The 26516-nt window shown below is 49.6% G+C and overlaps 1 protein-coding gene across 2 annotated transcripts in view; it reads left to right on the forward strand.

Annotated features, from left to right (window-relative positions):
* The first annotated feature begins 11755 nt into the window (after positions 1–11755).
* Positions 11756–26516, forward strand: part of ATP9A (ATPase phospholipid transporting 9A (putative)) — a 124346-nt gene continuing 109585 nt past the window's right edge. Inside the window, exon 1 of one of the 2 annotated variants that reach the window (XM_039229968.1) lies at positions 11756–11855. In XM_039229968.1, the coding sequence (XP_039085899.1) occupies positions 11788–11855 (68 nt within the window). In that variant the 5' untranslated portion in view covers positions 11756–11787. Of the gene's footprint in view, positions 11856–20440; positions 20482–26516 lie in introns of those variants that run through there. The other variant, XM_039229970.1, reaches the window with a different exon arrangement.

A 26516-nucleotide genomic window follows, 5' to 3' on the forward strand; every position in this document is an offset into this window, starting at 1 on the left:
AATCCTCCTATACGTGCAAACATGATATTTGTCCTTCTCTGCCTGACTTATTTCGCTCAGCATAACACCCTCAAGGTCCATCCATGGTGCTACACATGGCCAGATTTCATTCTTTCTCATTGCCATGTAGTGTTCCATCGTATAGATAAACCACATCTTCTTGATCCATTCATCTGTTGATGGACACTTAGGCTCTTTCCATGTTTTGGCTGTTGTTGAGAGTGCTGCTGTGAACATTGGGGTCCATGTGCCCCTGTGCACCAGCACTCCTGTATCCCTCGGGTAAATTCCTAGCAGTGCTATTGCTGGGTCCTAGGGGAGTTCTAGTGTTCATTTTTTGAGGAACCTCCACCCTGTTTTCCAAAGGGGCTGCACCAGTTTACATCCCACCAACAGTGTAAGAGGGCCCGTTTCCCCACATCCCCGCCAGCATCTAGAGTCTCCTGATTTGTTCATGTCAGCCACTCTGACCGGCGTGAGGTGGAATCTCAGTGTGGTTTTGGTTTGTTTTTCCCCGATGAGTGACGCTGAGCATCGTTCCGTGTGTCTGTGGGCCATCTGGATTGGACCCGTTTCTCAAGCACACACAAAGCACGTTGCTGGTGCTTCTCTTTCTTTAGGCATAGAAGTTGTGTCAGAGTAAACTCTGGCTAGGGAACTTTCGCTTCTGTTCCTTTGTGACCACGGAAGGCTTGCCATGCTGTAGATTACCCCAGATGTCAATCCTCAACATGGTACAAGTCATTGGGCAGAGACCATATTTTTTACTGAAGGGACAGCTGAGAATCGCATAGGAGGTGGCACTTAATTCCAAGATTCTTTGAGAGGGTGGTGGCGAAAGGACCCCCTGGGGAGACACAAAGTCAAGACCAGGTTAGTGTGCTACTGGGGAAGTACCCAGTCACCTCCCTTTTGATCTGTTTCTCTGTGCAAACCCGGGGACAAGAACTAGCATCGGGTTCTAGGAGAATCTCTATGGATGTGGATGTGACTCTGAATGGATCCTGACATCGGGAGAAGCCTGGCGTTACATTCCCATGGCCTTTAACCTGACAGGAGCCGTGCGTGGCACCTTCCTTTGCAGGTGGGCCCTCTCCAAGGTTTGTCTGTCCTTTGGCCTCAACTCCTAAATCTTGAGGGAGTGGTCACTCTTGACCCTGAAAGCAAGATTAACCAGGTCCTTCAGATAATTGAAATGGAGGTATTTAAACCAATATGCCCCGATCCCAAGTATCTGTACTGACCCCTTCTCCCGCTTGATAACTAACCCACAGTGAAGTCTGAGGTCTAGATTGAAATGTATGAGAATTATTTTTACTTTAGTAAAACTTTCTTCTACCGCCATACTCCAGACCTTGTTCCGAGGTAAATCCTTGTTAAATACCCACAACAGTACCCAAATGTTAAATCAGCTGTTGCTAAACAATGCTCCTTATTGTCCCTCAAACTGTTAAATAGCTTTGGTCCTCATTGCGGCATAGTTTTCTTTCCACCCAGTTAACCGCGCGGTAAATTCCCCCTTGAGGGATTGCTGCGGCAAAGATGAATGTTTCCGTGTGTGGTTCAGTTGTGCGTGTTGTGTGTTGTGTCTATGCCTATTCTCGGCCCTAATCTTTGAAGCTACTCTTCCACTAGATTGTGATGTGAGCACACTACCGTCCATGGTCTAGTGCATTGCGTCCGTGTTTAAGAATCAGTACGGGTGCCCTGAAACGCCCTTTTGAGACCTGCCTACCTCTTTTATTTTCCTTTATGGGTTCTGTGTATTCAAAGCTCTTTTTAATTAAAAAAAAAAAAGTTTTAATGTTTGCTTCTTTTTGAGAGAGAGTGGGTGGGGGGAGGAGCGAAGAGAGAAAGGGAGACACAAGCTGAAGCAGGCTCCAGGCTTAGCTGTCAGCACAAAGCCAGACACAGGGCTTGAACTAGTGCTCTGTGATATCATGACCTGAACCGAAGTCAGACGCTTCACCAACTGAGCCACTCAGGCACCCCTAAAGCTCTTTTTTCATAGTGGATGGAGAATTTAAGGGAATCTCAACATCTTTAAGGATAAACTGGCAATTGTAGCTCAGTGAGAGTCGGGGAGAGTGAGAAAAAACTTCCATGTTTCCCCCTGACCCGCTGCCTTCAGTTTCAAGACCAGTGTTCTGGGAGAAGGAATTGTTGCTTTGTATGGGGTAGTTGCGTTTGTAGAGTGGGTCTGGGGGAGTGGGGGCAGACCCCTCCCTCCAGGTGAAGTTTGTATTTTGTTTGGCAGGCAGAACTTGCCTAAGAGCTGTGCAGAACGGAAGGCAGTGTGAGGAAGGTGGTGTGGCCTTTCCCGTTCTGTCTGGGAGCACCAGGTTGAGCCAGGTAACACTCCAGCTAAACCACAACATCAAGGAATGTGTTGTGCTATCTGCACGTTTACAGGAAGTTCTTCAGTTTCAAAGGGAGCTCTCAGAGCAATATGACCTGCTGTGTACAATGCAGCAGATAGCTTGAGCCCAAGTTCATGCACGGTGGCATACACAGAATGCCCAGAAACCATCAGATTTGATGATCCAGGTACATTTCACATCTGGGGAAGGGATGTGTTCACGAGATAACCAGCTGGTCATTTGGAAAGAGTCCCAGGTCAACACACAGGCCAGGTGCCCTACGGCAAGATAATTTGTAGAACCTCAAATACCTTCCCTGCACACTGGGGATGATATTTGATTTAGAGGATTATGGTGAGGTTACACAAGAGCATAGAAACATTTCATGTAAGACCCAGGAAGCGTTCGGTATGGTGGTCACCCTTTTCTCTCCTGTTTGGCTCAGAAAATCAACACCATCCTTAGGTGGAATTTGTCTCAACTCTGGATCAGGTAGGTTCTCTTGATTCAGTATGTTGACACTGAAGGAGTAGGTCACATGGGTCAGGAGATGCAGCTTTATCGTGAAGATGATGTTCCTTTCTGCAGCTCGTTAACCCGGGGGGCGTGCGTGCGATGGCACATTTCATCATTCCCTGGTTGATCGCTTTGAAGATGGAGGTAAAGTGCGGGGGGGGGGGGAAGTAGGCCAGTGGGAGTAATTTTTAAGGTGGGTGTTTTCTGTGCCTTCGAAATAGGTTCACATAATCAGCTGGGTTTCCGTAGCGTTCCCACATTTCACCGATTTCCTCCATGTACACGTTATCCCCTCCCATTGACACGTGGATGTGTGTGGTTGGAAGTTACAAAATGGCAGAACGCTGCTCTCCTGGGCCCATTCGTCCATGCTTGGGGAGTTCATTCTGAGTCTATCAAAAAGCCGTGTATTTGGCTAACCCTGTGTTTCTGACCTTGTATTGAGTTCAGATCCGAACACCGCAGCAGCTAGTTCACACCTTTGCTTTCTTCTTGCCTTGGTGTTGCTCATCTATGTTACAGCTTCTGCAACCAAATGTATTCACTTAAGGAAAGTGCTTTTTCCAGCGGGGAAAAGCCTAAGCTTTCTTGTGGAGCCTAGAACCCACCAGTTTCTCAGTACTGTTCTCTTGTTTCCAAACAAAACCATGAAGCACTTAAGAAATGCCCGTTTCTGGGGCGCCTGGGTGGCTCAGTCGGTTAAGCATCCGACTTCGGCTCAGGTCATGATCTCGCGGTTTGTGGGTTCGAACCCTGCGTTGGGCTCTGTGCTGACAGCTCAGAGCCTGGAGCCTGCTTCAGATTCTGTTGTCTCTCTCTCTGCCCCCTACCCTGCTCATGCTCTGTCTCTAGAAATTAACATTAAAAATTTTTAAAATAATAAATGCCATTTCTCTTTTTTTTAATCTGTTATTTAATTCCTTTTGCATAACAAATATATTTCCTTGGCCACCTATTTTATTTGAGGTTACAGGCAGTACATTAGCCCTAAATGGCAGAGAATGTCATTTAATCTTTCAAAAGTACCTAAAAGTGAATGAATCTTGAAGTGAAAATTCAAAAGTGAATTCTCTAGGAAAAAGGTTTAGATAGAAAATTAAAGCACATTTTGCCATAAAATATAACTGTCGGAGTGGTATGACCCCATGTGTGAATTATGATTGTAGTTTTTATTTTTTTAAATTGAGGTATATTTGACATATAATATTAGCGTCAGGTGTACAAACTAATGATTGTGCATTGTGAAACGATCACAATAATTAGGAATGCCCATTTTTGTTTAAAGAAAATGGGTTGCTTCCAAAGTGATCAGTCTAATATGCCCAAAGAAGCCATTGCTTTTGGTCACATATGGCTGTTGTTTAGGGATTTATGTTCTTGGCACACATGAATTTTTTTTTTTTTTTGCCCCAAACAAAAACAAAAGCCCAAACCAAAAAAAAAGAAAAAAAAAAAAAGCCCTAGGTCCTTATCACTTGGCTGTAACCAATTCCCACTATTCCTTTTTTGTTTTTTAATTTTTTTAATGTTTAAAGAGAGACAGAGTGCAAGTGGGGGAGGGGCAGAGAGAGAGGGAGACAGAATCTGAAGCAGGATCCAGGCTCTGAGCTGTCAGCACAGAGCCTGACACGGGGCTCGAACCCAGGATCATGACCTGAGCTGAAGTCAGATACTCAACCAACTGAGCCACCCTGGTGCCCCTTGGTTTTGTTTTCCTAACTTTTGCTATTACTCTGATAGCTTTCAGGCCATCCCATCAGGATGAAAATTATTTTCACTGAATTCTCTAAATGTCCTGAGTTAATTGACATGTCAGAGGCCAATTTTATCTTTATCTTCATTTTCTCACATGGCGAAGACCCCAGAAAAGGGAGAAGAGGAGGTGGTAATGGGATTTAAGTTTGCTGCTCTTTGGGATTGCCCAGGCCAGTGAAATACGAGGGAATGAGGAGGAGACTGTGGGTGGCCAGCTTTTTATCTTTATCAAGTAAGGATGCTTCACAACAGCACAACAAACTTGTTCCCATCCAGGTCACATTTGTACTCTTAAAATGTTTCCTTGGTGATTTGCCATCTACTCTTATCATATTTAACAAAAAAGGAAAATCATGACTCCTACAAATGTAAAATGACGGGAGTCAAAGATTTTGCTCTAACAGATGTCCCGCTGATTCTACGGAGAAACAAAGACCTTTCAAACCCAGGCAATCAGGAATGTTAAAGTAAATTTACAAATAGATGGAAAACAGTATCCACAGGGCAATAATCAATTGCATTCCTCTGGATAAAATCCATTGCATTTCTAGGGTGTATTACTTCTGTTTCACAACAGAGTTGTGAAATAGCTCAAAGACAATGAAAGGCATTGGTAACCTGAGAGAGTATGCGGGTCAGTCTACCTTTCTTACTCATTTCAAAGTCTTTTATAACTTCTAAAAACCAGTAGGGATCCTCGGTATCCCCATTGCCCTGAACCTTGTAGATCCCCAGTGAAGATTACTGGAATGAATGACTGTTCCGTAGAATTTTCCGTAAACTCCCTAGTGTCATTTTTTGGAGGTAAAAACCAGTACCATATAGACCAAATAGTATTATTAAATCATAGGTAGATATTGTTGTCTGTGAAAAGCTCTTAAGCAGTTCTTATTTTTTACCAAAAAAAAAGGGGGGGGGATGGAACGGGGAGAATGAGATTAGTATTAGAGACAAAGCCCTTTCTAGTCTGGTGGGTCTCAACCAGGGGCAATCACGCCCTCCAGGACATTTCACAATATCTGAAGACATCTCTGGTTGTCGCAGTTTGGGGGCGGGGAGGGGTGGAGAGCTGCTGTGGGCATGTAGTGTAGACAGAGCAGGGTTGATGGTAAACACCGTACCATGCACAGGAAGGCCCCCGCGATAAAGGAATGTTCAGTACAAATGTCAGCAGTGCCCAGGTCGAGGAACTGCTCTAGGGACCCAGTACATTCACCGAAAATCGTTCAGAGAGAAGATTCCAGGCACCCAAGGAGTTTCATAGCTTCTCCCCTCAGCTGGAGTTTACCCGGAACATTTGTATTAATTCTGAGTCCCCATAGGCCCGGCCTCCATCCAGCCTTGCTCCTGCCCTTGACTTCTTGGCCACTTACTGCAGACGGAGTAAGGTTGGCTTATCTGTCAAAGACTTTTCTGTTCCAGGTATCAGTACCAGAAGCTTCCTGTACTCAGAGCCCACAGCTTAGAGAGGGCTCTCAAGGGTCACTGAAGCGGGTTGTTCCTCCGAAAGCCGACCCCTGAGGTCACCATTCCTGGGACCGTGAGGAGAAGACAGGGCCAGGCCAGGAAGAGGGAAGCACGTCTTGCTGAGCGACCCCAGGACGCTGCCCCTCGGATTACTGTCCGCTCCCAGCCCTGCCTCTCTCCCCGCCCCTAGTGCTGCTCTCAGAGGCCCCAGGGGCCTTGCTCCTACCTCGTGCAAGCATCTAGATCTCTCTCAAGATGAGATAAAAGCTTTTAAGTGCCTCTCTTCCTGAGGAATTGCTTTTCTGGAAGAGTCTTAAAAAGTGTCTTCTCCAATGGTTGTAAAAGTGCCCTGAAAAACAATTTAGAAAATACAAAAACAATACCAGCCGCTTCTTTCTTTTAAAATTAATTTATTTAAAAAAATTTTTTAAATGGTTTATTTCTGAGAGAGAGACAGACAGAGAGAGAGAGAGAGAGCGCATGAGCAGGGGAGGGTCAGAGAGAGAGGGAGACACAGAATCCAAAGCAGCCTCCAGGTCTGAGCTGTCAGCACAGAGCCCGACGCGGGGCTCGAACTCACAAGCCGTGAGATCATGACCTGAGCCAAAGTCAGACGCTTAACCAACTGAGCCACCCAGGCGCCCCAAAATTAATTTATTTTTTAAAATTTGCATCCACCTTAGTTAACATGTGCGATAATGATTTCAGGAATAGATTCCAGCGATTCATCCCCAACAGATAACACCCAGTGCTCCTCCCAACAAGTGTCCTCCTTGATGCCCATCCCCCATTTAGCCCATCCCCCCACCCAACACCCCTGCAGAAACCCTCAGTTTGTTTCCCGTATTTAAGAGTCTTTTATGTTTTGCCCCCCTCCCTGTTTTTATATTATTTTTGCTTCCCTTCCCTTATGTTCATGTTTTGTGCTTAAATTCCTCATATCAGGGAAGTCATATGATATTGTCTTTCTTTGACTAATTTCACTTAGCATAATACTCTGTCCATCCATGTAGTTGCAAATGGCAAGATTTCATTTTTTTTTCATTGCCGAGTGATACTCCATTGTGTATGTATACCATGTCTTCTTTATCCATTCATTCATCGGTGGACATTGGGCTCTTCCATACTTTGACCATTGTCAATAGCGCTGCTATAAATATTGGGGAGCCTGTGCCCCTTCGAAACAGCACACCTGTGTCCCTTGGATAAATTCCTACTAGTGCAATTGCTGGGTCGTAGGGTAGTTCTATGTTTAATCTTTGAGGAACCTGCACACTGTTTCCCCGAGTGGCTGCACCAGTTTGCATTCCCATACCCCTCTCTTTCCATATGAAAATGTTATTACCTCTGGAGAATCAGAGGGGGTTCTGTGGTCTTTTAAAAAATTATTTAAAAACATGGTAAAAGTGATACCTGTTCGCTAAAGAAAATAGAAGGAATAAACAAAAATTGTAAGATTCGCCTAGAAGTACCCCACGAATACAAGATGTTAATAATGAGGGAAACTGCTGGGTTTGGGGTTGGGGGTGCATGTGGGGTGGAGTATACAGGGGGTGGGTTTACGAAGCTCTTTCTGTGATCTGTTCCAGTCTTCTGTAAATTTCAAATAATTAAAAACATACTGTAGAAATTAAGCTATATATTTTTTTAAGTTTTTTTATTTTGAGAGAGGGAGAGAGCACAGGCTGGGGAGGAACAGAAAGAGAGAGGGAGAGAGAAGTCCAAGCAGGCACCACACTGTCAGCATAGAGCCCAATGCGGGCCTCAAACTCACGAATCATGAGATCGTGACCTGAGCTGAAATCAACAGTTGGAGTTTAGCCAACTGAGCGACCCAGGCGTCCTGAAACTGTATTTTAAATATCTACCTAGAATCTTTTTGTCCAGAGACAACCACCGGATAATGCCATGGTGCTTATTCTTTAATTAGCGGAAAATAAAACTACCCCTAGCAGTAGGGGTTTGGAAGGATTGGAACGGCTGACTTTCTACGACTATTAACTCGTGCACGCATTGCGCTAAGTGCTTTCCGCTCCCTTGATCAACTCTTCCAACTCTGTAAGGAGCCTTACAGAGTGCTTCCTCTGTGTGGCCACTCATCCAGCTAGTTTATATTTACCATGAACTCATTGATTGATTGATTGATTGTTTCTTAATGTTTTTATTTATTTCTGAGAGAGAGAGAGAGAGAGAGAGAGAGAGAGAGTGCAGGCAGGGGAGGATCAGAGAGACAGGGAGACACAGAATCCGCAACAGGCTCCAGGCTCTGAGCTGGCTGTCAGCACAGAGCCCGACGTGGGGCTCGAACCCACGGACCGCGAGATCATGACCTGAGCCGAGGTCGGACGCTTAACCGACTGAGCCACCCAGGCGCCCCTCAACTCACTTAAATCTTCCAACAGTCCTATGAGGCTGGTACTACCCCCATTTTACATGAGGAAACTGAGTCCTGGCAGTCTGTAAGCTGTCTCAGCTTCTGCAGTGGGGAGGTGGTGAAAGTTACATCGGACCTCCGACGACAGAGCCACTGGTATTACTCGGGACTTTAGAAAACCAGGACACGGTCTGATGGTGGTGGCGGCAGAGAGGTTGCACAAGAATGGGAAGGATCTGGAGATATTTGGAATCGGGGTTGGCGGGTGGCTGGAGGGTGGTAATGTGAGTCAGCTGATCACAGGGGGCCCTTGGGCCCTGCCAGAGCAGGAAAAAGCAGGGCCCCGGAGACAGTCCTTGTTTCTTCCTAACCGTGTTGCTCTGAGCAGGCCCCTCTGAGCCTCTACTTCCTCACCTGCAAAATGGGTTTGGTTTAGACCTGGCTGGCAGAATGATAGAGGATTAAATATGAAACTCCGTGCATGTTTCAGGTACAGGATAAGAACAAACCTCACGCGGGGCGCCTGGGTGGCTTAGTCGGTTGAGCGTCCGACTTTCGCTTAGGTCATGATCTCGCGGTTCGTGGGTTCGAGCCCCGCGTCGGGCTCTGTGCTGACTGCCAGCTCGGAGCCTGGAGCCTGTTTCAGTCTGTGTCTCCCTCTCTCTCTGACCCTCCCCTGCTCACGCTGTCTCTCTCGCTCTCCTAGAAATAAATAAAAATATTAAAAAAAAAAAGAACAAACCTCACGCTTCTTGACCCCCGGCTGTGGCGGGGACACTGGACTCCAGGTGGTCACAATCCCGGGTGTCTCAGTCTGTGCGGTAGCGGAGTGAAGAGGGTCTGACTGGGAACCGGGTGAGGTTTGAGGTGGACTTCCAGGGGAGCAAGTGGGAGAGGGTCTGGGCTACTGGGATGCAGCCAGGTGTATACATTTCCTCCACTCAAGCATTCATTGATGGGGGCCTGGGTGGCTCAGGAAAGTGCCCGACTCTTGAATTCGGCTCAGGCCATGATCTTGCCGTTCCTGAGATGGGCATGGAGTGTGCTCGGGATTCTTTCCCTCTCTCGCTCTCTGCCCCTCCCCCACTTGCACATGTGCCTGTGTGTGCCCTGTGCCTCTCTCTCTCTCTCAAAATAAATAAAATTTTAAAAACCCCAAGCGTTTATTGGGTGTTGCCTGTGCTCCATGTCACGTGCCCAGCACTGCCGTGGACACGGGAAGACACAGAAAGCAAAGCAGACCAGGTCTGGTAGCCAAACGACACCATCTTCCCGTGACAGGTGCGACGCGGCATTTCTGAAGGCAGGCTTCTTTTCCCCAGGGGCTTCACTGTGGCCAGAGCTAAGTCACACTTGTTAGGTGGGGGTCGGCCTTCCTTCACCCAGGGCCCCGGAAACAGATATTTGGTGGCTCCGCCCTTATTCACAGCAAACATGTTAAGAGGCACCCATACTCCACCTGAAATTTATTAGGTGTAACTACGTAAAATGTTGCTTTATTTGCAGCAGCAGGTTTGTTTATAGGGTTTTACATTTTGAGGCTCAATTACATACAGATTTTTTAAAGACTTTTTTTTTTTTGCTGTTGTTCATTTATTTTTGAGAAAGAGAGAGACAGAGACAGAGTGCAAGCTGGGGAGGGGCAGAGAGAAGGAGAGACACAGACTCTGAAGCAGGCTCCAGGCTCTGAGCTGTCAGCGCAGAGCCTGATGTGGGGCTCAGACTCACAAACCGTGAGATCATGACCTGAGCCAAAGTCAGAGCTTAACCGACTGAGCCACCCAGGCGCCCCATTACATACAGATTTTTAACTTACCCCAGCCTTCCCCCTTCCCCCCCCGTCCTTCCTCCTGTCACCACTACTCATTTTCTTTTTTCTTAATTTATTTTGATTGTTTTTAGTGTTTTATTTATTTCTGAGAGAGAGAGAGAGAGAGAGACAGCGTGAGCAGGGGAGGGGGAGAGAGAGAGGGAGACACAGAATCTGAAACAGGCTCCAGGCTCTGAGCTGTTAGCACAGAGCCTGATGCGGGGCTCGAACCCATGAACCGTGAGATCATGACCTGAGCTGAAGTTGGATGCTTAACTGACTGAGCCACCTAAGTGCCCCGACAACTACTCATTTGCTTTCTGTTCTCAAAATTTTTAACAGGCCCTTGAAAGTCAACGGATCCGAGGCACTGTGGGAGAGGGTACAGCAAGTAAGTGTGGCTGCGGCTCTGGGTGGGAGGACTCAGGTGTGTGGGTGTGTGTCTCAGCATGCTTGAAAGTGTCTGAGTGACTGAGAGGGCGAGTGTAAGGCCCAGAGGGAGTGTGAGAATTAGTGTGTGCACGTGTGTGTGTGACTGTGACTCCCAGGGATCCAGGGGGGAGTGTGAGGGTGGGTGACGGTAAAGGATGGTGGGTGAGGGAGTCTGGAAGTGGAGTGAGGTGGGGGTGTATGTCTCCATGCAATTGTGATTCAGGGGCACAAGTATGTGAGGCCTAAGGTTCAAGATTGGTAGATCAGAGTTGGGGGATGGGGTTGAGTGTGGTAGGGTGTGCAGTTGTGTGATTGCAAATATCAGATGTGGGGGAGTGAGGTGGCAGGGTGTGTGTGTGCAGGTGTGCAAGGTGTGCATGTGTGATCGTGAATGTCAAGGAGGTGGCAGGCTGTGTGCGCGTGTGCAGGTGTGCGTGTGTGATCGTGAATGTCGGGGGGGGCGGTGTGAGGCGGCCGGTGTGCATTCACGCGGTTGTGATTGGGGATGTTGAGGGGAGCGGGCGGGTGAGAAGGGGCGTGAGTGTGCAGGGTTCGTGTGTGAAGGCGCACGCTAGTGCCAGCGTGAGCACGCGAGGAAAGGCGTGCGGCAGGGGCGGGGGAGCGCGGCCGGGGGTGCGCGTTTGCGGGCTGCGGGCTGCGGGGGGGAGGGGGCGGCGGGCGCGCGCGCGCACGCCGGGGCGCGGGCGGGGGGCGCGTGGCCGGGGGGGCGCGCGTGGGGGGCGCGCGGCGCGGGCGGGGGGCGGGGACACTGCGGCGGCGGCGCGGACACAGCCGGCCGCCCCCCGTGGCAGGCGCGGCGCGGCGCGAGCGGGCGCAGCGCCGAGCTCGGGCCCATGGTGCGCCCGTGTCCGTCGGTCGGGCCGCGCGGGCGGCTCCGCGCGTGGCCCGGCGCTCGCGAGCTCGCCCCCTCGCTGCGGGCCCGGCCCGCCCGCTGCCGCCGCCTCCTCCCCCGGGGCGGCGCGGCGCCGGCGGGCGGCGGCGCGGAGGCCGGACCGGGCGGCGGCCCAGGCGGCGCGGGGGGCGCGGCGGCCAAGGCGGGCGGCGCGGGCGACATGACGGACAACATCCCGCTGCAGCCGGTGCGCCAGAAGAAGCGGATGGACAGCAGGCCCCGCGCCGGGTGAGCGGGGAGCGGGCGGGCCCGCGGGCGCCGGGGCGGCCTGGCCGGGCCTGACAGGTCGGCCGCGCCCGGCGCCATGAGCGCGCGGCCGGCGGGGAGGCGGGCGGGTCGTCGCGGCTGCAGCTCGGCCGGCGCCCCCGGCGCGGTCCCGTCCCTCCGGGGCCCGGGCGCGCGGCTGCCTCGCACCCCTGCCCGCCTTTCTTTGGGGACCCCGGGAAGCCCGGCCGGTGCCCGCGCGCGGAGCTGGGAGCAGCCGTGGCTTCCACCGTGTCATTGTTTCCTGATTATCCCTGTCGTTACCCCTTGGTCCCAGCAGACCGCGTCTGCGCCCGCCCGGCCCTCGGGAGCCCGCGGGTGCCGCGCCGACTGGTGCGGGGCGGGGGGGGGGGGGGCGGCCTCGCCGCAGACCCGCCGCGGGGGTGTCCGCGCCTCGGGGTCGCGGCCCCGGGAGGGAAGGCGGGTGGATCTGAAGCCAGCGGCCGCAGGAGGCTGGGCGGGGCGGCCCCTGGAGGACCCGAGAACCTCCCGCCCCCCCCCCCCAGTGTGAGGCACGGCGTCCCCAGGCCGGGGTGGAGGTTGCCACCTGCTGTCGCCCCTCCCGCCCCGGGCGGCCGTGGGTTTCCCCGTCTGGGAGCGGCGGGTGTGGGTTCCGCCCTGCTGCCCCGCTGGGAAGATGGCAGGGACTTGCTGAGTCGTAAGGGACGGCGGCATCGCCTGCGACAGTTACCTGGGGGTGAGGGTTGGGGGGGGTTGGCTGGTTCGATTGCACATTCCCTGGCGCCTCCCAGGCCCTCGGATCGGGGTTCTTGGGGCGGGGGCGGGTGGGACCTGGAAATGTGCGTTTTCCCAGGCTGCCCAGGTGAGGCTGACGCCCCCTGAAGGCTGAGGCGGGCGGCGGGGCGGGGCTGCGGCCTTGGACCCGCCCTTCCCTGAACATCCTGGCGGCCCTGGGCATTTCCTTGTGGCCGCGGCTCAGCGGAGCCAGATGCTCGGTGCGGGAGGTGGGGAGGAGGGAGCCCTTAGGGTTGCTTGCTTCATCAGGTGTCCTTGGAATTAAAAAAAAAAAAAAAAGACATGAGGCTAGCTGCCATTTTGTGGGGTCTTTGTCCCCGTCTTCCTTGAATGTTCCGGAGGCCCGGTTGATGTAAGACAGGGGAGGAACCGAGCTCAGTGAGGTTAAGGATTGCTGGGAAGATGCTGCAAAATGGAGATTGAACTCAGGATCATTCGGCTCACAGACAGACAGACAGACAGCGCTCCATCCCTTCCTTCGCTCTTCTCCCTTGGTTTAAGGCTAAAGAAGGATCATTAGCTTGAGCTCTAGGCCGGGATAGTGTACACGCGCAGTAAACAGCCTCAGTAAATCATAAATTTGTGTCCTCAGTGGACTCAGGTCCTCTAGATATTTGCGCTTAAAACAATTATGAGATGATTCCTGTGTGCAGGGGCAGTGCCAGGTGGCTGGGATACAAAGATGGATTAAACAGGCCGTGCCCCACACGTGCAGGCCGCCTGACCCTGGCTGGCAGTCCATCCGGGAGCTTAACAACTACCGTCCCTGCCCCGCTTTAGACCTTTGAAATAATCTGGGGTGGGACCAGGGTATCTATTCCATTTTTTTTTTAAATCCCCCCAGATGATTTTAACGGCCGTCATAGTTGAGAACTCCTGATGCAGTGTCTGAGAGAAGAATGTAGATAATTCATTAAAAGTGACAATTAACCATGAGAGAAACATGCACTGTTACTATGGGGGCTCAAAGGGAGCAGTACGGACAGGACATAATTTTTCTGTTTGGTGTTGGAATGGAGTATCACAGCCCCTTTTAGAATTTGCCACTTTGGAGCTAATTGATTTCCTAAACATTGACACAGATTCATATTCAAATCATGTGTCAGGAGAGCCACGCAATTGTGTACAAGTTCTCATTTGCATTCTTAGGGGTAGCTACCTCAAGGTGGGAATCTGGGGTTTCGGAAACACTTTTGGAAGCAGAGTGCTGGAGAGTCTCCCTGAAATATAACGAGGGAGGAGTTAAAGTTAAAGAAAGAGGAAACTAATGTAGATGGTTCCCTGCTTTCCAAGGGGTTACATCCCGATCAACCTACTGCAAGTTGAAAATATCTTAAGGTGAAAATGCGTTTACTACACTTAACCTACTGACCATCATAGCATCGCTTACTCTGCCTTAACCGTATATTAGCCTACAGTTAGGCAAAATCAGGTAGCAGAAATAGCCTATCATATGATGATATAGTGATTATCTTTTTCTTTATAACATTTATTTGTTTTTGAGAGATTGGAGACAAAGCATGAGCAGGGGAGAGGCAGAGAGGGAGACAGCATCTGAAGCATGCTCCAGGCTTCGACTGTCAGCACAGAGCCCGACGTGGGGCTTGAACCCACAAACCACGAGATCATGACCTGAGCTGAAGTCATACACTTAATCGACAGAGCCACCCAGGCGCCCCAAATGGTTGGTGATTTTATGGTTAAACCCCAAACTAGGGGTGTGCCAGGGTGCCACAGTCAGTTGAGTGTTGGACTCTTGATTTCTGCTCAGGTCAATATCTCAGGGTTTCTGAGTTCAAGCCCTGCATCAGGCTCTGTGCTGGTGGCACTGAGCCTGCCTGCTTGAGATTCTGTGTCTCCTTTGTTCTGCCCCTCCCCCGCCCCAAAAGTAAAAAATAAACTTAAAAAAAAAACACCCAAAACATAGGCGCCGTGAGCCCCAGGAGACAGTGTAATGAACACTGGGGTCACTCTGCATATGTTTCCAAGACACGGGCTTTATTTGCTGAAGGAATCCTGTGGCTCCAGTGCTGTTTTTCTCTCGTGAGAAAATCACCGCGTTCTGATGCTGAGAAAATCCTTGCCCTGGTGAGGAAACACAGCATGTGCACCACATTGCTGGAAGCTGTCTTCTGACCGCACGTGCTTTGCTGCTGGCTCAATGTTCCCTTCCTGGTGACACACCAGAGATTTGTTCTTAGGAGCGTGGTTCTGGAATGCAAGACCTTGGTTCAAGCCCAGGCTCCATCGCCAACTCGCCTTTTGTCTTTGGGAAAATGATTTTACCTCTCTGGGTCTCAATTTTTTCATCTATAAAGTAACAAGAATTATGGAGACCCCAGAGGGTTGTTTGAGAGATTTGATCCGTGTGAGGTTTAGAACAGTAAGCACTTATTACACCTTAGTGTTTGCTGGGGCTGACAGTGATGAATAGGTCTGGAGGGCCAGGTCAGTTAAGTGTCCAGCTTCGGCTCAGGTCATGATCTCACAGCTTGTGAGTTCGAGCCCCTATCAGGCTCTGTGCTGACAGCTCAGAGCCTGGAGCCTGCTTCCGATTCTGTCTCCCTTCTTTCTGTCCCTCCCCCGCTCGTGCTCTGTCTCTCTCTCTTTCTCTATTTCTGTCTGTCTTTCTCAAAAACAAATATTCAAAAACCTTTAAAAAAATGTCATGGATTTCATTATCTGTTCTGACCAAATCAGGGGAAATGATTTTGCGTGAACTTCCAACCAGGTATGTGAAGGCCCTTTTGTGAGATGTAGGGCAGGGAGCTGGTGCTGTGGCTGAACTTGGACTTGACCTTTAGGTGTTGTAACCAGATTGGATGAGAATGCTTTGATATTTGATGTATTTGGATGAGGAGGTTTTAGATATGAACTGGGTTTAGAAAGAGCTGACTGGGTTCACATTCTACCAATTTTTTAGAAGCAACTTTGAGGCATAATGTACCTCACATAAAATATTTATATAGGAAGTATACAGTTCATTGATTTTCTTCTAAAATAAAGTTATAGAGCTTATGCAGCCATCACCACAGCCCAGACTTCAAACATTTCCATCACCCCTAAACTCCCTCATGCTCATTTACACTCAGACCCACTGATTTGCTTTCTGTTTCCGTAGGCTTGCATTTTGGGGAAGTTTCATATATATGGAAGCAGTCTGTTGCCTTTGTGCTGGCTTCTTTCAGCACAACGATTTCAAAGTTCCTTTTTATTGTTTAATCAAATTCATTTGTACGGATATACCACATTTTGTTTATTTACCAAGATGGACATTTGGGTTATTTCCAGTTTTTGCTTATTATAAATAATATTGCAGTGAACACTGACATATGCCTCTGGACATATGTTTCATTTCCCCCTGTCTATCCTGAGATTGACTGATTGATTTTTGTTTTTTACATTGATTTATTTGAGAGTGAGAGAGAGAGGTTGAGAGTGGAGGAGTTGAGAGAGAGAGAGAGAGAGAGAGAATATGAATGAATCCCAAGCAGGCTCCAAATTTAGCCCTATGCGGGGCTCAATCCCATGATCCGTGAGATCATGACTTGAGCTAAAATCAAGAGTTAGACGCTTAACTGGTGAGCCACCCAGGCACCCCAATTTATTTATTTGTATTTTTAATGGTAGGATCATATGCTAGGACTGTGCTTAGCCTTTCAAAACTGCCAACTTTTTTCCAAAGCAATTCTGTTTTAGAATTAGCAGCTGTGGGTACTCCATATCATTGCCAGTACTTGGTATAGTCTTTTTTTTTTTTCTTTCCAAATTTTTATTTAAATTCTAGTCAGTTAACATACACTGCAATTTTGCTTTCAGAGGTAGAGTAGAATTCAGTGATTCATCACACACAGTACCCAGTGCTCATCACAAGTGCCCTCCTTAATGCCCATCACCCATCTAACCCTCACCCCCCCCCCACTTCCCTCCTCCAACCTCAGTTTGTTCTCTATCTTCGAGAGTCTCTTGGGTGGCTCAGTCAGTTAAGCACCCGACCCTCGATCTCAGCTCAGGTCTTGATCTCAGGGTCATGAGTTCAGGCTCCATGTTGGGCTCTGTGCTGGGGATGGAGCCTCCTTAAAAAAGAAGAGTCTCTAATGGTTCGTTTCCCTCTCTTCCCCCACCCCCACCAGGTACTCATCTGTTTTGTTTCTTAAATTCTACATGTGAGTGAAATCATATGATATATGTCTTTCTCTGACTGACTTCATTCGCTTAGCATAATACTCTCTAGCTCCATTCATGTCATTGCAAATGGCAAGATTTCATTCTTTTTGATGGCTGAGTAATATTCCTGTGTGTGTGTGTGTGTGTGTGTGTGTGTGTGTGTGTGTGTGTGTCTACACCACATCTTCTTTATCCATTCGTCAGTCGGTGGACATTTGGCCTCTCTCCATAGTTTGGCTATTGTACCCTGAGTTTTAGAGACACAGTTTGTCGGTGTTTCCTATACCCCCTGTGACAGTAGAGTTCTCCTGCCCGTCTTCAACCATGAACATTATGGTTGCTCATGACTTGGTCCTGGACCTCCTTCCCCTTAGAAGTAGGGGTTGAGCTCACCCAAACCATGGCTGCAATGGCCACCTCACTAGAAAACCAAGTCTTCTGCCCTCCTGACTCCTCCCCTCAACCTGGCCGACACCAAACTCAGGATGTCCTCCTAGGCTTCCTCTTGACATAGGACCTTTGCACCTCCCGTTCTCTGCCTGGAATGTCCTCTCCCCTCTTCACCTTGTCACAGCTCCGTCTTACTGGCTGTCCTCAGGGGTGCCTTCTCTGATGGTCCTGACCAGAGCTCAGACCCCACTTGGAGTGCCTCTGAGCACCTGCTCCTTTTCTTTCTTGCACAGTTGAAGCGTGACATCTGCTCGTGTGATCATTCCGCTGGGAACACCCTGGTCCCCAGTTGGTGACAACTTAATCACCATCGCCCAGAGCCTGGCACAGAGTAGGTGCCCAATCAGTCCTTTCTGAGAGGAGTGCCTGAAGCTGATCTCCAGTTTATGATATCCTGGGAGTGAGGACCTTTTCTAGAAGGTCTAGGCAGGGCGAGGCCTATCGGACAGTCTCAGACTGCTGCCTATTCATTCTTCTGATCTTTGTCGCTCAGAGATCTTCACTGGGTGATGGCATCAAGTCTTAACCATCTGATTTGAGTGTGAGGGTGGGGAGTTTGGGGAGTGAGTAGCAGAAGGAGCCACAGGCAAAGTGAAGTCCTCCTGGGTCCCCTCTGCCTTGGTCTCTTTCCCTCCACTGAGGGGCGGCACCTTAGGGGCTGCCTAGCTTGGGAGGTGAGGTAGTTTTCATTTTTAAACGCAAGGTGCATGTTCGCGTGTGAAGAGTTTTTTTGGTGGATGGTTTATGTGAAAACCCTTATATGCTGTTCATGTAAGAAGTCAAGCAGTTAGCATAAAAGAGTAAAAACATACACACTCTGGATTGTTCCAGAGGGTACAGCGTGTAAGGTATGGTGGGCAGGATAGTGGCCCCCTGGACCTGTGAGCATGTGACGTTTCATGGCCAAAGGGACTTTGCCAATGTCATTCAGCTCATGATTTCAAGGTGAGGAGACTGCCCTGGATTAGTCAGGTGGCTCCGATGTTATCATCACAAGACCCATTGAAAGAGAGGAGACTGAACCTGAGACATACACGAGGGCTTAGCTGCTGGCTTGGAGAGGGAGAGACAGCATGCAGGGGGCATCTAGAAACTGGAAACATCCAAAGAAACAGCCTCTCGGCGGGGGGGCTGGGGGGGGAACCCGGCCCTGCTGATGTCTTGATTGGAAGCCCGTGGGACCTGCTCTGGGCGCCTGAACAGAACGATCGTGAATTTATGGTGATCGCTTTCGGCAGTAGGCAATGGCCAGTGCAGACAGGTGCACCCCGTAAGCCTGGGGGACACATTCCTGCCCCGCCTTCCCGTCCCCCGGAGGCTGTGGAGGCGGGACAGGGGCTGCCTGCCTGCTGGGTGTCGGGGGAGCATCTCAAGGCTCCAGCTTATTACCTTCTGCTAAATCTGACAGCTGCAGGGCTTGGTCGGGTCAGCTCTGGCCCCTCGGCGTGGTTTTCCTCGGTTATTTTTCCCTCTAGTAACATTGAATGATTTTTTTTTTTGTCACATGACTGTGGGTTCGAGAATTTGGGAGAAGTTATAGAGAAATGTTTATCACATTTTGAAAACTGCCGGAAGAATAAAGATAATATTGTAGACTACGTTTTTGTTTTTTTTTTTAATTTTTTACTTTTTCAATGTTTACTCATTTTTGAGAAAAAGAGTGCGAGCTGGGGAGTGGCAGAGAGAGAGAGGGGACAGAGGATCTGAAGCGGGATCTGCACTGACAGCACGGAGCCCGACGTGGGACTCGAACTCACGAAGTGTGAGATCGTGACCTGAGCCGAAGTCAGATGCTCAGCCAACTGAGCGTCCCGGGCCCCCTGTAGACTCCAGTTTTAAATGCCTAGGACGGACTGGCTGCTGGCTTTGTCGATTTGCAGCTAAGAGTTTGGATTCCAGGGTCACACCGAGCAGTTTTGTTATTTGACTGTTTGTGCCTCAGCTTCCTCCTCTGTGCCTCAGCTTCCTCCTCTGTGGGTGGGGCCCCAGGATGGTGCCTTGTTGGTGGGTGGGGGGGATCATGCATACAGAGTGGCATCATGGGCACGGGGGAGCGTTAGGCAGGGTTCTTCTCCAGAGCCTCACGTGGACTCTCACACTGGGCTGACACCATCTCCTCTTCTTTCTAGATCTCGGTAGAGGGCTCGGTGAGTGAGGGCTCGAGCTGGAAAAGGCCCGCAGGGGACTGGATGCCACCAGAAGCCATCTCAGACCTCAGGTTACTAAACCTAGTGACAGGGCTATGGCGGCTGAGTGCACCTTTGCGGCGGCCCTTGGCACCGTGCGAGGGTCCAGGTCCGTCAGGAACGTGGGTTTAACTGTTTATATGAATGAAGACCATCAAGGTTGATGTAGGGAGTTCTTGGTTTTTCTTTCTTTCTTTCTTTATTTTTTTTAACGTATTCATTTTTGAGAGAGAGAGACAGAGTGTGAGTGAGGGAGGGGCAGAGAGAGAGAGGGAGACACAGAATCGGAATCCGACTCCAGGCTCTGAGCTGTCAGCCCATAGCCCTTTGCGGGGCTTGAACCCATGAAATGTGAGATCATGACCTGAGCCGACGAACTCAGACACTTAACCGACTGAGCCACCCAGGCGCCTCGGGAGTTCTTCTTATAAATACATTTACTCAGCTGAAAGGTCTGAAGCTGTCCCTTCTAATTTGTGGGGTTCAAATGCCCTTTCTCTTTTGACATGATGGACATAGGATTCGGTTTATAGCTTGGTTGATTCTCGTTATTCACGGTGTTTATGTTTCAGAAAGTCATTCAGGCTTTGTGCCAACCCTGAGTTAGCAGGTACTGAATCATTACTCCTGGGCGGGGGGGGGGGGGGGGTCAGTTTCCTGCAAGCCTCTGGTCATCTTTTACTTTGTGGTAAAGATATATTTTGGTTTCCAGACACCGTGTTTAATATACATTGTTGATTCATTAACATTGAACTCATGACCAACAGCACTGCAACTCACAAGCTTCCTGTTGTCAGGAGACCGGACAGCATGCCTGCATTTTGCTTGGGGGCCAGATAGTGATGTCATGAACCAAAGGCTCCAATACAGAAAGCAAAGCACTAAATAGACCGTGAAAAGGACCCGTGTGTACAGTATGAGCTGAGAGAGGAAGCAGCATTGCCTTGTTTGAGCTCAGCTGGGGAAGCCGTGTGAGGTGACACAGGTGATTGGCCATCCCACCCCTGTCCATCAGTGACCGCAGTGATGCTGTGAGTATTGACTTTTGAGATTATAAATTTTAGGAAGTAGGAGAATTTGCAAATACAGAAACCACAAATAGTAAGGATCGAATGTACGTAGGTGTGTGTGTGTGTGTGTGTGTGTGTTCAGTGTCCTTCTGACATGGTGGAGGTGGTGTTAGGTATATAGCGTAGGGACGCCTGGGGGACTCAGTTGGTTAAGTGTCCGACTTTGGCTTGGGTCATGATCTCGCAGTCTGTGAGTTCAAGCCCCATGTCGGGCTCTGTGCTGACAGCTCGGAGCCTGGAGCCTGTTTCGGGTTCTGTGTCTCCCTCTCTCTGCCCCTCCCCTGCTCACTCTCTGTCTCTCAAAAAAGCGCATTAGGTACACCGTGTATAGGGGTTGTTTGAGGGCAGGAAGGAGGAGGAGGTTGTGCTGATCGGTGACACCCATGGACCCCAGCCCCTCCCCTCTCCATGGTGGAGAGGAGGGCTGTGTAAACAGCTCTTTGCTCTCTTGGATACTAACAGTCAGAACAAGCCTTGGCAACGGCCCGTTGGAAAGTGCCCTCTGTGTCCTCTGCCAGCCAGCCCAGCTGCCCTGGTGCCATCCATTTCCTGTTACGGAGTCCTTGCCCAGGACCCGGTCAGGCGCCCCCAGAGGCGGTGACACCAAGGGGTGTGGACTCACATACCCGGGCAGGGACGCTCAAGGGTAGGGGTGGATAGGGGAGCCATGCTTTCTGGGGTGGGAGTGGGGGGCTTTCCTGAGAAAGGCCAGTGCCTGGAGGCCTGTGTGCCAGTCCCAAGGAAAGTGCGTGGCCATTTGACCTTGACCTAAGGCACCCATGAAACAAGTCGAAAGGGAGAGTTAAGGCACCCATCAATCCATCCTTGGACTTGTGGTGGTTACTCCTCAGAAGAGAACTTTCCTTTAGAGTCGTTACGCAGACACAAACGACGAAGGTCCCAAATGAGCTCTGGCCGTATTTTGGGGCTGCCTTTTGGAAATGGACGTGGCGTGTTGTCCAGAATTTGGCTTAATTTCCAAAGAGAAAGACTATTTGTGATGTTCTTATCAAGGACTCTCACCTAAAGAGTTAGATGCTGACGTCTGTTTTCTTTCATTTGTGTGATTTGGAAGGACTGACGGAGAAACGTCGCCAGAGATCACTTTGGGTGGCTCAGGGCCAGAGACTGAAAGCTAGCAATTATTTTCATGCTTCTTTCTGTTTATGCCAAGTGATACTTGCTTCGTCTTCATAGTAGGGAAGGGAGTTTCCATTGAGATTATGTTTACATGAAGAAACAGAACTGACTTAAAAAAAAAAAATACAGGTATGAACTCAAAGTTCATGAGGTTTATAGATGTGCCCCCAGTCATGTCTGACATTTAGGAATCGGCCGCCTGTGCTAAAATATTGCTTTGAGTCTAAAAATATAATATCGCTTTAAGGGGAAGGAGATGGGATAATCTGATTTTGCTAATAAACTTTTTTTGGGCACATTATCCGTGAAAAACATGATTTCTCTTTTTAAAACCATGATTTTTAAACAACGGCTGCTTTACCACGTTGATGGGGGATCTTAATGTTGCTTTTCCCATTGTATGAACAGTTTGAGGGGATTATGGGAGAGGCAGTTGGAAGGGGCCCCCGGAAAGAGAGGCTCCCTGTGGGGAGGGAAGGGTGGCCGGATGCCCTTGTCACCACGGTGAGAGCTCTGTGGCGTGTGCTGGATGCCAGGATGCCAGGAGGAGGAGGCAGTTGGCTGGCCTCCCCGAGGACCGCGCTCTCCCCAAACAACAGGACCTCTCCGCTCTCCACCCGGCCATCTGCTGTGACACACAGGATGGACCTCAGGAGTTCTCAGCCTCAGCCCTGCTGGGGGGGGGGCGGGGGGGGGGCTTGCTAATCTCTGCTGTGGGGGCGCCCTGCCCATGCAGGATGTGTAACAGCAGCCCTGGCCGTGCCCACTGGATGCCAGTGGTGCCCTCCACCTGGTAGTGACAGCTAAAAATGTCCCCAGACTTACCAAGTGTCCCTGTGTGCCGGGAGAGGGGGGTTGGGGAGTGGGGGGGGGGCAGGGAGTGCGCAAATCACACCTGTTAGGAGCCACTGGACTCATGGAGTGAATATTCACTATGCCTGGCCGGGTCCCTTATTGTCCCTTCAGGGGCTGACTCATTCTCTCCCTCTTCTCTCTGAAGAAAAACCTGTTAGGCAAGAAGTTCATGTTTGGACCTTCCTTCTTCACTGTGAGCTCAGCTCTCTGACACGGTGACCGCGAAGCCTTGAGAGGTTGGAGGAGAGCACTTGGGAAGCGTTAGGGGCCCAGGTGTATCCCTTCACAGATCCCTGTGTCCCCCTCGACCCCTCAACCCCCGGTGCCTCAGGCTGGGACTCCTCCTTGTGGAGATAGAGCCTTAAAAAGACATCAGTATGTGTCTGCCTCATGAAAGCGAGGCCCTAGGGAAGGCCCTGGGCTCCTTCTGAGACGCGGAGGTCAGGACGCACAGAGAGGCCAGCGGGTGAGAGGAAAAGACCGCTGGAGGACACAGGGCCGGGTGAGCCGAGGAGAGGGGCCCCAGAAGTAACCACACCTGCCCTACCTTGATCTTGGACTTCGAGCCTCCAGAACTGCGAGAAAATACATTTCTATTGATTTAAGCCACGCAGCCTGTGGTATTTTATGATGGCCGCCCAGGCGAACTCATATAGGAGGCACCTCTTTATTTTTTTAGTTATTTATTTTTTTAAATGTTTTATTCATTTCTGAGAGAGAGAGACAGCATGAGCAGGAGAGGGTCAGAGAGAGGGAGACACAAAATCCAAATCAGGCTCCAGGCTCTGAGCTGACAGCACAGAGCCTGATGTGGGGCTTGAACCCATGAACCGAGAGACCATGCCCTGAGCCGAAGTCAGGAGCTTAACTGACTGAGCCACCCAGGCGCCCCAATAAGCCTTCGCTTTAAATTGATGATGAGTTTTTAGGAATTTTCTTTAGAGAGAGTCCAGTCTCAAGAGCTCTCTGTAAACACATTGCAAAGTCAAGTGGACCTGAGCTAACCGCCCCCCCCCCCGGCCCCCCCGCCCCCAGGTAACCTCAAGCACATACCATGTGCTCTGTGAAGTGGAGGCATTTGGAGGCACTGTCCTCCCCGCCCCTCCCCCCCTTTTCCTTTAGCTTGAGAGAGTTCCCTGGAGTCGCATACCCATGTTGTGCCTTGTATGGTTTGTTGCTGGTTCATGTCACTTGGATCGTGCAAGATTAATGAGGTGAGAATTCTAATAGTCGCTCCCCACTACTGCGCGCTGATCAGGTGGCCAGCACTATTCTAGAGTTTTAAGTGGATTTCCTGTTTCTCCTGACAGCCCTAGTTTATAGAGGAGGAGACTGAGGAACGGAGCGTCTTTTTCCTTTTAGACCGGTATCGGTTTAGAATGACAAAGACTTCCTTTCCATTTTTTAAAAGGCTCATTTTAATTTGAACTAGTGTCAGCAAGTTGCACTTTATGACCTGTCTTGATGACTTCTACCCTTTGACTTTGTCATATCTATTCAGGGCAGGCGGAGTTTCTTGAGGGGGAAAGGATTGAAGGTTTGTGAGACCTAGTAATTTGGAGACGAGTATGTGTGAATTCCACTGTTACTTGTGAAGGCCGATTGTTTGCAGAAATGATGTGACAGAGAGGAAGATTCTAGAAACTTCACATCACCGGAATAGCTGTGAATTCTTCAGAAACATAGTGTCTGTTTTCAGAGTTACATGTTTATTCTCATTTTCTTTTTTCTCTTTAATGTTTATTTATTTATTTGGAGGGGGGAGGGACAGAGGGAGAGAGAGAATCCCAAGCAGGCCGTTAGCACTTGGTATTGTCAGTGCAGAGCCCTAAGCGGGGGCTTGATCCCACCAACTGGGAGATTGTGACCTGAGCCAAAGTCAAGAGTCAGATGTTCAACCGATGGAGCTACCCAGGCGCCCCTCCGATTTTCTTTCTTACCCTATGTGAGACCTGTTCATGCTCATGGTGAGAGAGTGCAGAGTATCCCTTTCCAGAATGTCTACACTCAGCCTGTAAAAGGAAATAATCTGATTCTGAATGCTTTTTAAAGCTTTTGTATAGTCAGTCCCCATAAAAGTCCAAATATAAAACTGGAGACCTCCCTCCCCCCGCCCCCACCACAATTCCCTCCCTCATTCTTCTCCCCAAACTAGAGGCTCCTGGAGGCTCTCATACAAGGAATGACACTGTCGTGTCCTGATAAATCACATAACCGGGTAGTAAGCACGTAAGACCGCTTGTACTACTTGGCAGGGTTCTTTCCCCCCTAAATAAGCTGCGTTTTAAAATTATGCATATACATGCAGACATGCCTACACAGTAACTCACAGAAAAGTATGCAGATCCTACATGCACAGCTCCGCGAATTTTCACAAAGCGAACACCCTCCTGTAGCCAGCGGGAAAACAGGCTTCCGCCACAGGAGCCTTCTCAGGCTCCCTACCCCCGCACCTTACCCTGTGTCCCGACTTCGTAGTGCAGGGTTTGCTTTTGCCTGGTTTTGAACTTTCTTTAAACATGGCAGTCATGTGCCACGTGCTCCCTCAAGCCTGACTTTTCTTGCACCACAAGCTCAGTGATTCAACCATGTCACGTGTGTTGTGATTTGTGCATCCCTATTGCTGTTTGTAGTCATCCTGTGAATAGATCATGATCAATCATGACCTGAGCTGAAGTCAGTCGCTCAACAAACTGAGCCACCAAGGCACCCCGCTTCACCTCTCCTTTTTTTTTTTTTTTTACTGTTTAGTTATTTTGTGTGTGAGAGAGAGAGAACACAAGCAGGGGAGGGGTAGAGAGAGAGGGAGAAACAGAATCTGAAGCAGGATCCAGGCTTTGAGCTGTCAGCAGAGCCCCACACGGGGCTTGAACTCACAATCCTTGAGATCATGACCTGAGCCGAAGTTGGATGCTCAACCAACTGAGCCCCCCCCCCCCCGCCCCCGCCGGCGCCCCCCGCTTCACGTCTTGATGGATGTTTGGGCTGTTTCCCATTTGGGCTGTTAAGAATAATGCTCACACATATCTGTTGGTACATGTATTACGTGGCTTTGCTGGGCCCTGGGTCTATTTGTATGTAACTTTAGAAGATGGTAATTTTCCCAAGTGTTTGTATTAATTTGGGCTTCTTTGGCCGGGAGAGTTCTAGGTGTTAGCACTTGGTATTATCTGTCTCCTTCATTTCAGCCATCCTCATGGGAGGGAATACAGTGCTATCACAAGAACTGTGTCTTTTATGATTTATTTGAGAGAGGCCGCCTTCTCTTAATCTGAAGGTGAGCTGTGAACTTAGAGGTTAGCCAAGCTGTGGGAACCCTGAGCCTAAGTTTGGCAAAATGGTCCCCTCCTGGTGGCTTTCCTTTCCAACCAAACACCTTCTTAAGTAGTTTTACACTAGAAGAGAAGGGTAAAGGTATATAAAATTTATTGTCTTCTAATTGTAAAATGAACGTATGTGTAATAAGAAAAATCAGTGGAGAGGAGAACACTAGTGTCAATTTTCCCTTCAAAGACAGCTGCCCTTAATGCTGACATCTTAGATGCTCTAAACATGTCAGATGTACTGATTTCTCCCTGCCTTGTTTCTGTATGTACAGTGTTCTATGAATTATAACCATGTAGCACATGTGTTTTTACTTCCTGTTGTTTTCTCTGTATCATGAGGTGCTTTGTAAATGACATTTTTAATGGCAACATACTATTTCTTTGAGTAGCTGTGGCGAATTTGCTTTAACCAGTGCCCTATGTTTTCACAAGTTGTTTCTTATTTTAGTTTCACTTTTAAAACATATACTTTTAAAATTTTATGGAGGTGGGGGTGGTTGGAGAGAATCTTAAGCAGGCTCCATGCTCAGCACAAAGCCAGACGCAGGGCTCGATATCATGACCCTGGGATCAGGAGCTGAGCTGAAATCAAGAGTCAGACACTCAAACGACTGAACCACCCAGGCGCCCCGGGGTTTCACTTTTTAAATGTTTTCATTCTGAATGCCGGCCCTT

The sequence above is a fragment of the Hyaena hyaena genome, unplaced genomic scaffold, assembly GCF_003009895.1.
Source record: "Hyaena hyaena isolate Hyena2069 unplaced genomic scaffold, ASM300989v1 scaffold_42, whole genome shotgun sequence".
NCBI classification, from domain to species: Eukaryota; Metazoa; Chordata; class Mammalia; order Carnivora; family Hyaenidae; genus Hyaena; species Hyaena hyaena.